Genomic DNA, 12,573 nt, shown 5'->3' with positions numbered 1-12,573 from the left:
TAGGTACAGATAAGTTGTATGGTTATTTGATGAAGGATTAGGTGTGTTGGAGTTGTACGTTGGCCAGTACAGTACAAGTACAGTAGCTGATATAAAGGTTTTATATAGAAGTAGTTAGAGAATTGGAAACAATGAAATAAATAACAAAACCGACTTGTCCAATCTGATCCTCTTTCTCCCTGTAGCTCTATCCATAGGGACAAAATGCCTGTATAATTTTGCCCTAGACAATGCCTTTTGTATAAGAGATTCCTTGTGCTCAGTGTGTAAGAACAGTGTCTGTATGTGATATTAGGAGCTCAGAACACATGAGATGAAAAATTTGGAGGTGCTGGGGTGTGGAATAAGAATAAAAAAACCCTAATTATTTTTGATTAAGCGTCATAGCCCACTCTTGTTCTACACTCCAAAATTTTTCACTTGTCCTATTTTTTAAAGGATCCCATGAATCAGTTACTGCTATCAAAAGCTAGGGTTGTAGAGCAGAAGCTTAGACTCAACCTTAACTGTGGAGTCACGGCCATAACATGGTTGAAAAATCCTTAAAGGTTTCTTCCACATACTGTTTAATTACTATAATCCAGAACATTCTCAAAAGTTGAGGTTTGAGATGTATTTGATTTTTGTATTTTTAGTATATTGATATAACAAGCAAACAAAAATAAAAACAAAGGAGAGCCACATTTCCTTTCTCCGACTAAGTATGCTGAGTTTGAATGTGAAGTGGACACAGTAGGACCCTGGGAATATTGTACTGTTGGTCCCTTTTTGCTCAGTGTTTTCCACTTGATCTAATTCAGGAGCACTCCAACAAATAGCACTTCTCTCATTCTGCAGCTGAGAGCAGGGAGAACAAGAATCTCTACTTGCATGTGGAACCCAGCAGCCCCTACAGAGTTCTCAAACTACAGGGCAGACCAAAGGGTAGTTTTATGCAGGAGCCATTGCTGAAATGAATTTAAACAGAATCTCAGCTGGCACGGTGCCCTGAACATAATTATAATCTAACTATACATTAAGTAGGTCTTGGTAGTACCTTCTAGTACTAAGCTTGCCTGGTATCTCCCATTATGAGACCTTGCTTATAGCTTTGCCAAACTTGAAACCACTTGGGATGAAATTTTCCATTCAGGATGTCTGCCTGATCATGAATTCTTTTGGAAAACTTCATCCCAAATTGTTCAGCCATTTCTAAGAGCAAGGCTAGAGATGTTAAAAGAACTGGTGGCCTTTTCTTTGAGAATCTCTAGAACCTGCATGCTTTGGAGCAGGGATTTAAAATTTAGCAGGAGGTTATCTGTATGTTAGGGATGTGACTTCTGCCATATCTGTGAAAATCCAGCCAAATGTGGTCAAGATATAAGCCTTTCAAAACTACAGGTCGCATGTGATCATTAGAGGCTCTTAAGATTTTCAGTAGCTAAATTCCTAGTGATTCCATCTGCACTGGCCATGCCCCAACCTGAGGTGGAGCAAGATTTTCCTTTCAATTGTCACTCTAGGCTTCTGCAGGCTGGGGCTGATCACTGGCATTCAGAGCAGGGAGCCTTGCGTGATCAATGCCCTGCTAGCTGGGCCCAGGCAGCATGAAGAAGGAATCTACTTCATTTGAATGCAGAGGGGAAAAGAGTTGGATCTGGGGTTGGAGTATATTGGGACAAGGAGGTTAAGCAGGGGAAACTGGGACAAGAGGCTGTCAGTGGGGATGAGGAAGCTGAAACTAGGAATTGGAGTAGGTTGGAGATTGGAACTGCCTAGACAAGGAGACTAGGAAACAGTGAGTGGAGGGGAGGGGAGGTGGTGGTGGTGGTACTAAGACAAGTCTGACCTAGTGCCTAGGGATGCTGGATGTGGGGAGAATAAGATTGGTTGGTAGAAGAGACTGAGACAAGGAACTGACGGATACTGGGAATGACTGATTGACAAGTGAGTCCAGAGAGTTGAGATTAGTACTTGCTAGGCAAGGAGACTGGGACTGGGATCAGAAGCATCATGAATGCAAATTGGTACTGTCTAGATGAGGAGTATGGGTTGGGAAGCCAGGGCTGGGTCAGGGAGAGGTTGGAGAGGACTGGCAGAAGGCGTCAAGCTTTTAGAGAGGGAGAGGGGCACAGGGGTCTATGCTCCACCAGGACACACTTCCCTCCAGGTCATGGAATGGAACCCAACGTTTTGCAGTTTTATAGTTCCTCTGCTATTCACAAAATCCACTGGCAAAGTGTCCAATTCCCCTCTCGTGCTGGTCCATGAAGAGGATGACGACATACGACTGCTGTCAGTTATTCCATTAGCACAAATGGCAGAGCTCTTTTCATGAATCTAAAGGGTCCAATCTGGCTGATGACCCATGTGGGTGTCAATACGATGCCACATGGTGGAATTTGCTTTTTGCAGTTTGCTTTTTTAAAAACATGGAAAATTACATGCAAAAAGCTGATATTTAAAAGAACACTTTTAAAAGATTGCTCAGTCAAGCTCTCAGAAGTTAAGAAATTCCAGAATTAATTCAGCCATGTTGTGTGTATGCATTATGATAAGATCTTTAATTACATGACCACATACCATTTGTCCACAGGACTCCTGCCTCATTAAGTGCATAGAATAGATGGTGCTCAATTAATGAGCACTTATTCAATATTTTGTTTTCCTTCTTGGTATCCAACATATGACCCCATTCCTTATGTACTACACACTCTTCAAACCCTTCTCTGAAGACAGAGCTATTAATTTCCTCATGGGCATCTTTGTGACACTCATCACTAGCATATCTGAGTGCTTCACAAATAGAGAGAAATTTTTCTTCTCGGTGCAGTTTTACTGATGTTCAACTTGGGCACTGAGCTTAAGGTCAAAAGTATACTAATTTTTGTGTCCAATATGAGATACCTAGGACATATGTTTTCTGAGTATATAATAATATGTAGCACTTTATATATTAAGATCACAGCTCCCATTGATTTTATTTGTAGTATTGAGCAGTCAGCAGTTCCACAAATCAAACCCCAGGGTCTCGAGTCAGGAACCCAGACAATGAGGAACACACTGTTATTGATCCCTTCGGTGTAGTTTGGTTTAAATGACTTGCCAAGCATCACATAGGAACGCAGAGGCACAGATAGAATCCAATTCTCTGACAGCATTCATCTGCCTTAACCGGGAGACCTTTCTTTTCTTGCAGTATTCTACACAGCTTCCAGATTCTGCAACAAAAGAGGCAGGGTCCTACTGACAACAGCCTCTTCCACTATTCATTTCCAGAGCAAGTCCATCCTGTACACCGAATGAAGCAGAGGAAGATATAGGTTGTAATGATTAAGACTATAATGTAGTGCATGGGCAACCTTAATTCTTGCGTTTCCTAAATGTTGAAGCAACCTGAATAACGTTATTTCACCCTTTTTCACATGTGTAATATTTAATACAAACTGATTCACAATGTAAGATTATGTGCCAATAAACCATCCATTATGAAACAGTGTGATCCACTGCTAGTACTGTACAAGAGCTATGTAAAAATAATGGTGCAATGGAACCTACATATATTGCAGTAACTTCAAAATACCTGTGTAATAGAAAAATTACAGTACAGACTGTCTCGGAGCAAAGATGTGCAAGTGCATCACACTCGGTTGTGAAAGACCTACATTTCTCTTAGTACAAGTGCTTAAGTGTAAAGGCATGTCTTAAGAATTTAATTTTTCATTCAACTGCTTCAGTCCAGTGATATTTAATTAAATAAACATGTCTCCAGTTGGCCCTGGGGCTTGGCTACCTCCCAGTAGCAGAAAAAGGGAATGACTTTGGAGATATGCAGAGTTAGATCAGCGGTAACATGTTAAGGCTTATGAGAGAAGGGAATTGCTGGAAGGATGAGTTTGAACAGAACTACTCAGTAAGTGCCTGTCACAATCTTTGGAACATCAGTAACAGCAAGATTGCAACATACGGTCCCATTCTGTGCCCATTTTAAGCCAATGGCAAAATGCTGCAGGGTATAATCAAATTATTTAATATCAGTATGAGGTTAGAAAAAACATTGTTTTAACCCAACGGTATGCTTGTTAGCTTTGCACAAGATGAAGTACATACTAAGAACTTGTCTACACACAGTAATCGTGACTATATCAGTTTGAAACTGAAATACGTAAATTGTTAAAATTTCTAGCATAGGCAGTGATACTGCTATAAAGGTGCTTGATATTGATGTAGCTTATGTATGATGTAATTCTTGGTGCACTGGGAGGGAACTATGGCCATGATCTACCCAGGTATGTCATCTCTGGGGTTTCCAGTGCTAGCCCCTTTGGTTTGGGGACTGCAAACAGCAGTATTGTATATTCACATTCTGGCGGCTGCACTGCACTGGTGAGAAATTCCCCTTCTCATCATGCCCACAGAAAAATCACAATAGTCCTATGTTTTGTGGTGGAGACTTTCAAAGTCAGATAGGTGCCCATCTCCCATAGAAAAGTCAATGGGATTCCTAACTGCCCTTTGTGCCTTTTGATATTCTCCTCCATATTTCAAATTATATACATCTTTTAAGTTCTTGTAATAAGGCACATTTTATAAAGAACCTATGCAGAATTGGTCTGCTGAGGAGACTTTCGAGGAAAACATTTAACTGTCAATATTTTATCTCCCCTAAGCCCATTAGTATAGATTGAAATACAAAAACTCTCACTGGCCCAAATTCTACCCTCTAGCAAGCATGCTTAATTCACATAAAAGCTGAAGTGTGCACATATCTGAATTTGGCCTACTGTCTGGAAAGGTAGAGTTTAATTTACCCAACTCCTCTTTATGGTCTTGCTTTTCAGTATTTGCAGAATCCACTAATCCTTGTGGTCGTTTCTTGGTTTCCTTTGGCTCAGTGAGTAAGCTTTCTAGCAGTGGAGTTGACATTATGTGTCTGGTATTAGTCTTTATTGCATTCACTGACAAAGACAGAGCTCCATACAAGAAAAAAGGAAGGAAGCTTTTCCCAGAATATTTTCATTAGCCTCAAAATTTCTCTTTATTTTATTCACTGATTGCAGAAAGTTTACAGATTATTGGCAGCACAATGAACCACATAGGTGCTGTAGGAAGTGGCTTGCCATGTCTTTGAAAATACACTTGTAAGTGAAATATTTCTGCTAGTGAATGTTACAGATGTCAAGCCAGTTTCACCACTGTCTAGGGTGCTCCAATAAATGAGTGAAATTAACTGTATTCTTAAAAAAACTACTTTTGGCCCCTGTTCCAGAACCAGCAACAACAGAAATTACATGGGTACAATTTTCATCTGCTAGAAAAGGGAGAAGATGAATCTCCTTCCCTCCTCCTGTCAGCGCAAACACAGTCTCAGGATCTCCACAATATAGCAACATTTTGGTTGACTGGTACATAGCTGCTGGTAAAGTAGAAATCTCAAGTCTGCATACGAAGTAGTCAGCCCTCACAGTAGACACCTCTCTTGGCACTGCATCAGTTAGGCACTTAATTGGCTGCCTTCAACTCCTGTGTTTATTACCACTTCACCATTGTGCTCTGTTTGGCTCAGCTCTTCAGAGTGGGCATGCCCTGGCAGTCGTCTTGCCCACAATGAAACATTCCTATATGGCTTCAGAAACAGTTACTGAGCACATCCATTAACCTCAACACCTTCTTGAATATATCTTGACTCTTCCAGCTGAGTTGCCCTGGCCTGTGCACAGAATATTAACATACTGAAATCCATGTGTACTTCCCAGTGCTTCTCTCCCTTTCTTTGTGCTAAAAATAATTAAATGCTGCAGTATGCAACATGTGGGTTACACACACTACCACATACGTAGCACGAGAGTATGTGTTCTGGCCAGATATCCCCATTGGGGGTGGATGGCAAAGAGCTAAAATTGCAATGTTTTAGTTTCAACTCCACTACTGCATTTATATCCTTTCTTTTTCCTCCCCTCACTGCTTCCCTCTTTCTTCTCCCGCCAAACTTAATGAAAATAAAACTTGACAGTTTTGTGCTCTTTTTATTTAAGGGGCAGGGTATGCTAACGGTAAGCAGTCCAGTTTCACAGCTGTTTGCTATCAGCACTGTTTGTTCTGGTTGCTGTTACAAGATTGAAGCCTTGTATTGTAAGGGCATATAAAGACAGGAACATCTAGAAATAAAAGGGGGCTCTGACATAGCAACTACTTGTGAGAAAATGAAATGAAAGTGTAAGTAAAAATAGTTATACAGATGAATATAAAGTTAATCCTTATTGCTGGGAAATAATATATGCCTTGTACAAGACATGATGGCCCTGGCTAGACTCAATAGGTGGAAGGGCAGAAGGTGGAGAATGTCTGTATCCTATTATGAATTGGAGGAAATTACTGTCTGTATTCTGCATGCTGGTGGGCTCAGAATATCCTGCCGGCAGTCTGGTTAGTACTTCAGGACAGAGAACAAAAAGCAGGGAAATGTCAGTTCTTGTTGTTTTAAAATAACCTTAGCCGGGATCAGAAAAGGTTTTCAAAAATATGTTTGAGAGTATAAACTGACTGTCTTTAATTAACTGAAAATTCTCGGTTTTCTTTCAGGAGTGTTTTTTCTCTGAAACTATTGCCGCTACAGGGCTCCAAACGGGAGAAATAAATCCAGTCTGCTTGTCAAGTCCCTGCCTCAGCATGAAAGTGCTTTCATGAGGTAACATTGGGCCAAAGTCAACCTTTCTTTCTCCTTTCTGAATCTGCAGCCGAGAAATGGGCCAGAAAATCTCAGGGAGCATAAAGTCTGTGGATGTGAGGGAGCCCCCTTATAGACCTGTTAAAAGAGAGCTGAGGGGCCCAGATTTTTGCAAGCCTGCTCGACTGGACATGCTGCTGGATATGCCCCCTGCCCAACTGGAGGTCCAGTATAAACATGCATGGAACAATGAAGATCGATCTTTAAATATATTTGTAAAGGAAGATGACAAACTAACTTTTCATAGGCACCCAGTTGCCCAAAGCACAGATTGCATCCGGGGAAAAGTTGGCTACACAAGAGGCCTGCATGTCTGGCAAATTCACTGGCCCACTAGGCAAAGAGGAACACATGCTGTGGTGGGTGTATCAACAGCAGAAGCTCCATTACATTCTGTAGGATATACGTCATTGGTTGGTAGCAATAGTGAATCGTGGGGCTGGGATCTGGGACGTAACAAACTTTATCACAATTGTAAAAACCAGCCTGGGGTGACGTATCCTGTTTTTTTGGAACCAGACGAGTCTTTTGTACTCCCAGACTCCTTACTGGTAGTTTTGGATATGGATGAAGGAACACTTAGCTTCATAGTAGATGGACAGTATCTTGGAGTGGCCTTCCGAGGACTGAAAGGGAAAAAACTTTACCCTGTAGTCAGTGCAGTTTGGGGGCACTGTGAAATTACAATGAGATACATCAATGGACTAGATCGTAAGTGTTCTCAAACATATGCCTTATAATACCTCAACTTCCTTCAGAATATTTCTTTTTATTTAACTTTCTTCTTAACTCCTTCTCATATATTGTAAATGGAGATTGCTGGAGGACTCTTGGCTGCTATTTGTAAATACCATCTGTGAAACTATCCCACCTGATAAAACTTCTTCCCATTAACTCCTGTATCACAGGCGGCAGCATGTGGCTGTGGATTGTGTCAAAATATCAAGCCAGGCCATAAGATCTTTTTTGAATCCTGTAGCACAAATTACTGTCTCTCTCTAACTTGTTCTTGGTCTTTTGGCATAAAGAATGTCTGGAAATCTCAATCCTCTACTGAAGCGAGTCATTCTATTTCAGTAAAATGGGCAGGATGGGAAAATATCCAGAAAGTTTTTAAGAGGCCTGGTCTACACTTACTGGGTGATTCGGCGGCAGTCGACAGGAGTTACACAAGCTATGCAGAGTAGCTTGCGTAACTCCCGTTGACTGCTGTGCTTCCCTTCTGCTCAGCGTCGTCACTGCACTGCACCGACGATGTAGACATACCCGTAGTGAAGTTCTGGTTTATTTGAAGTTAATATATTTAAGATCTTGAAATTTAAATGGTTTTGAAAGTGAGCCCTTTCTCTTAATTTATTGACTGATTATGGCAGAAGATGTTAATTTTAAAACACCTTTCTGAAAATAAGGTGTAATATGTATTCTTTTGCTCTGTTGGTTCTGAGGGCTTGATCATGAATTAATGAACTATCCTGAACAAGAGACAGCATGATATTGAAGGCTTCTCTTGGAGCAGTGCAAGAGATATTGGCTTGAGCCACAATCTCCCTCCGGGTTTCCTTGCTGCTCTGGGGGCAGAGTAAACTCTGCTACGTCTATATCCAGTTCTACTGATGTGTTGGCACAGCTCTGCTGATTGGGCTGTGTGGGGGCAGAGCGTGCATGGGGGTTTAGAGGGGAGATGCAGTTGCTCTCTGAAGCCTGCTTCACCTCCTGTTCTCCGGGGGTTGCTACAGATAGGCCACACAAGGCACCTTGTTTGTTCTTGCTGCTTGGCATAGCTGTATAGGCTGGGCCACAATCCAGCCCTGAACCGTGAATGTAAATTCATAGTGTATAAGGCCAAAATAGCTATCTGGATAGAAGTTTGTTGATCCTGGAAGTTTACATTATGAATTAAACCATTGGCTGTTTCCGGAAAAGAAGAATTTAATAGAAAATGTGCTCATGTGCATGCTCGCTCGCTCGCTCGCTCTCTCTCTCTCTCTCTCTCTCTCTCTCTCTCTATTAATAGTTCGGGAAGGGACACATCCCTTTAGATTTATGTTTCTTCTTTTAGCTTCTAATGGGATAGTCTAAATTCTCTCCAATAAAAGTAATTCTTTGCTCATTAGCCTTATTTTTGATGTGCTAGCTGCTGTAAAATCATAATTAGAGAATCTGATTCTGTTTAAGATTACCTTTTAACACATATACATAGCAGTCTCACCAGGGAGAAAAATTTATCGGCACAATCCTTGCAAGCATATTGCATCTAAAAGTCAAATGAAACTTTCTAGTACCTTAAAAGGAGGAAGATTAAATGATCAAAGCTTCTGTAGCCATTAATTTGAAACCTAGAAAGAGTTCTTTTTGACAATGTGCTAAACAATTTGACTTTCTTCTTTTATTTTTGGAAATTGAATAAATACAAGTTCAGTACAAGTAGTCAAGTGAAAACATACAACAACTTGTTTTGGATGCTGGGGCTATCATGTATGTAAGCAAAATATAAGTGTCTGTTGTGTTAAAGTCAGTTATGTACTACTGTGTGCATTTTAGCTGTTTTGTGGGTTACTCAAGTGTGTACCAGAAGATAGAAAGGAGGAGGAGGATATCCACCTGGAAGCAGAAAAAAAGAGAAGTTAGAAAATGGATAAGTAAAGGGGGAGAGGTAATATCGGTATACCATGCTAGATGATAATCGTGGCCTATAAAATGATAGAAGAGAAAATCCTCCATCCAGTTTGTTGAAGGATAATCTTCTTGACTTCTATTCACTTAAAGAGAGAGGATTTGTTCTTTTCAGTGGCATGGAAATGCTCTGCTAGGTTTTGATCCTGCACTCATGGAAATCAATGAGTGTCTTTTCAGGCTTTAATTTGGGTCAGCACAGTAAAGGCTAATTTCTACAATAGACTGGATTAGAAGTATCTTTGTCTAGGCCCAACAATTTGGCTGATTGGTGTAATGAAGCTTAGAGCCACTCTGCTGGGTGGCTAGGTGTTGACTAATTCAGCGTGTTTCTGATCACAAGTTTGTAGTTCCATCCTTCCTGTAAGAGCTGGATCTTGAATATTTTAAGAACTTTTCATATTCTCAGGATGCAAACAGGCAGATCTCCTGGGTATGGTGACATGCACCCACTAGATATACAAATCAAAACGTTTTAAGGTAAATCTCATTTTTATTTGTTTTATCTTCTGAAGTACCCTGTTCACACAGGTGTCATGTTGCTGACTGCAGAATGTAGTGGAAATGGTGGTATTACTTATTCTCAAATCATGCTGTCTAACAATCAGCTGTAACTTGCCAGTGAATTATTGCCCCACTGCTCAAGAATGCACATTGCAGCTATGTATTGTTTTTGTAGTGTCTTCCAAGTTATTTGGATACCTTGTCTGTTAGTGTATCTAGTGCTCTTAATACTTGTTAAGATGATGATTTTTTTAATCCTCCAGTGCCCATATAACACAGCTGCTTAGCAAAGAGGGAAAGGAATAAAGTTGAAGGATTATATGATGGATTTACACATTTGTGATAAATGTCTGTTCATGTCACAGTGGCACAAATTTGATACAGGCCTTGGGCTTTATACATCATTTATTCTGATAGTGATATGTTATACAGAAATGCTCTGCTCTGTGAATCCTTTGTGACCTGAATGTAATAATATTCTCTCTGATCGTAGTGTTTATCTTTGTCATCTTTGGATATTGAACACAGTACTGTAGTTCTAAAGCATTGTTCTTCTCTTGTCTCTATCTGATACCTGTATCTGATACCTGTCCCTATATCTGATACCTTCATTGCTAAAAATAAAGGACAAGATTTTCTGCTTCTGCACCTCTCTGGCAGCAAAAGGGAATGAAATCTGGCCTTGTTTTCTCTGCTGGGGAGTGCCAGCAAGTCATGAATGCTTATACCACCCTGCCCCACGATTATGTTGAGAGGGATGAGAGGAGAGTGGCTAGAACATGCAACTTTTTGGCCATCTTTACCTGGAGGACAGTTGCCACCTGATGCTGGTTGTCAGTTGGTATATATTGGAACAGCCCTTAGGCTGCCCTAACCAGGGACAAGAAAGAGACTCAGGGAACCCTACCAGGCTTCCTGATTGCCAGCCCCCACTCTCATTGCTCTGAGTGGAATCTCAGTGCAATTTAGGACCTTGCACGTAATGATCTCTTCTCCTCGCTTCATCAAACATAGCTGTTTTATTAGGTGTGTAGACCAGCGGTTCTCAACCTTTTTTTACAGAGTACCACTCGGGTCAGGTACAGTCGGGTCAAGTACCGCTTCACCTGACTGTACCTGACCCGAGTAAGACTCTGTAAAATAGCGGGGTTGCGCGGAAGGAACGATGCCCTCCGCCGAAACCCTGTCGCCGTTTCCCAGTTTTCGGCGGCAGAGAGGATGGGGCTTCGCGGCAGGGGGAGGTTTTATTCGGCGGCAGAGAGCTTTTTGAGCGGCGGCTGGGGGAAGAGATGCGGCGGCTGGGGGAAGAGATTTGGCGGCGGCAAGGTTTCTCGCCGGGGGAAGGGGGGGTTCGGCGGCGGCAGGGGGGGACGAAACGGCGGAGGAGGGGTTTATCAGTGGCGGCAGAGGGGGGGAAACGGCGACGGCAGGGTTTGTCGGCGGCGGCAAGGGCGGGGGGATTCGGCGGCATCAGGGTTTATAGGCGGCGGTGAGAGGGGGATTCGGCGGTGAAATTGGTGGCGGGTTTTCCCTCGCGTACCACCGAGCCGGCATCCGCGTACCACTGGTGGTACGCATACCACCGGTTGAGAACCCCTGGTGTAGACATATAATACACACACATGCTATTTTTAGATGTTGGAACATTGCTTAATAGGGAAAGTCACTATGTGATGTGTTGATCCACTCTCCTGAGTAGGGCTCTACAAATATTGTTTTTTCATCATCTACTTTTTCTTCAGGGAAGTTTGCAGATAAAACTTTGTAATGTCCTAACTGCAAAAAACTTTTAAGAGATGGAAAAGCTAAAGATGGCCTCCATAATGGTTCAAAATTGCTTCAGCTTTAACTGTTTTTAAAATATTTTCCTGAAACACTGTCAGGGATGACCCCTGCATTTCTGTGTATTCCTGTTTATGCTGACTAGTTCAGTCCCAGGTTCTGATATTTGGCTTTGATAAGCTCTTTGAGGTGTCTAGGCTGTAGGGTATAGGTTAGCTAAGACGTGTGTCATTGAAGGTGAACCGTTTTAATGTTTCTCTTTCTGAAACATATTACAAAAGCAGGCTGTAAAGTAAATGAACATCAGGATTCTAAACAAAGTCCTGTTCAATTGAGAGACCTTTAAGTGGCAACTAATGTAAGAATTAAATAGATTTTCCCTGTTTTCTTCTTCTGTTCCAGAGACAATTTGTGTTTTATTGAATGGCAGGAACAGGTACCAGTGCTTTCTGGACAGTATATTATCCCAACAAGAGTACATCCCTCTTGTTTCCACAAACTTTAATTGGGTATCAAATAGAGGTGGGCGATTCCTTAGGGAAAATATTTGGTGTGGTTCCAAAAATATTCAGAATTTTGCAGACAGATTGGAAACTTCCATTTAAGGCCAGCAAACCCTGCTCCATTCAGAGGAGGGATTAGAATCCACATCTTCCTTCCTGGTGAGTGGCTGAATCAACAGGCTACAGTGTCATTCTTTTCTCCTTCTCACATGTGCATAATGAATATATTTAAGTATCTATACAAAGTAGAACATCTTAAACAGGAAAGATTGAGAGCAACCCACCCCAGAATAGCCTGATGGTTAGGATGCTCACCAGGAAGGTGAAAGATCTGAGTTCAAAACCCTATTCCAGAGTGGGGATTCTAACCTTTAGGAAGGATTTACTCCATTTACTAAATTAAGC

At 41.5% G+C, this 12,573-nt stretch overlaps 1 protein-coding gene across 4 annotated transcripts in view; it reads left to right on the top strand.

The window, feature by feature from the left end:
- SPSB4 (splA/ryanodine receptor domain and SOCS box containing 4) overlaps positions 1-12,573 on the top strand; it is a 276,718-nt gene that overhangs the window by 155,769 nt on the left and 108,376 nt on the right. For all 4 annotated transcript variants that reach the window (XM_067538953.1, XM_067538952.1, XM_067538951.1 and 1 more), the window contains exon 2: positions 6,562-7,417. In XM_067538953.1, the coding sequence (XP_067395054.1) occupies positions 6,724-7,417 (694 nt within the window). In that variant the 5' untranslated portion in view covers positions 6,562-6,723. The remainder of the gene's footprint in view (positions 1-6,561; positions 7,418-12,573) is intronic.

Source organism: Emydura macquarii, unplaced genomic scaffold, assembly GCF_026122565.2.
Source record: "Emydura macquarii macquarii isolate MOO-44397 ecotype Brisbane River unplaced genomic scaffold, CSIRO-AGI_Emac_v2 contig_499, whole genome shotgun sequence".
In the NCBI taxonomy this organism is placed as follows: Eukaryota; Metazoa; Chordata; order Testudines; family Chelidae; genus Emydura; species Emydura macquarii.
Note: the sequence above shows the minus strand (reverse complement) of the source record. Positions and strands in the feature narration are given on the sequence as shown.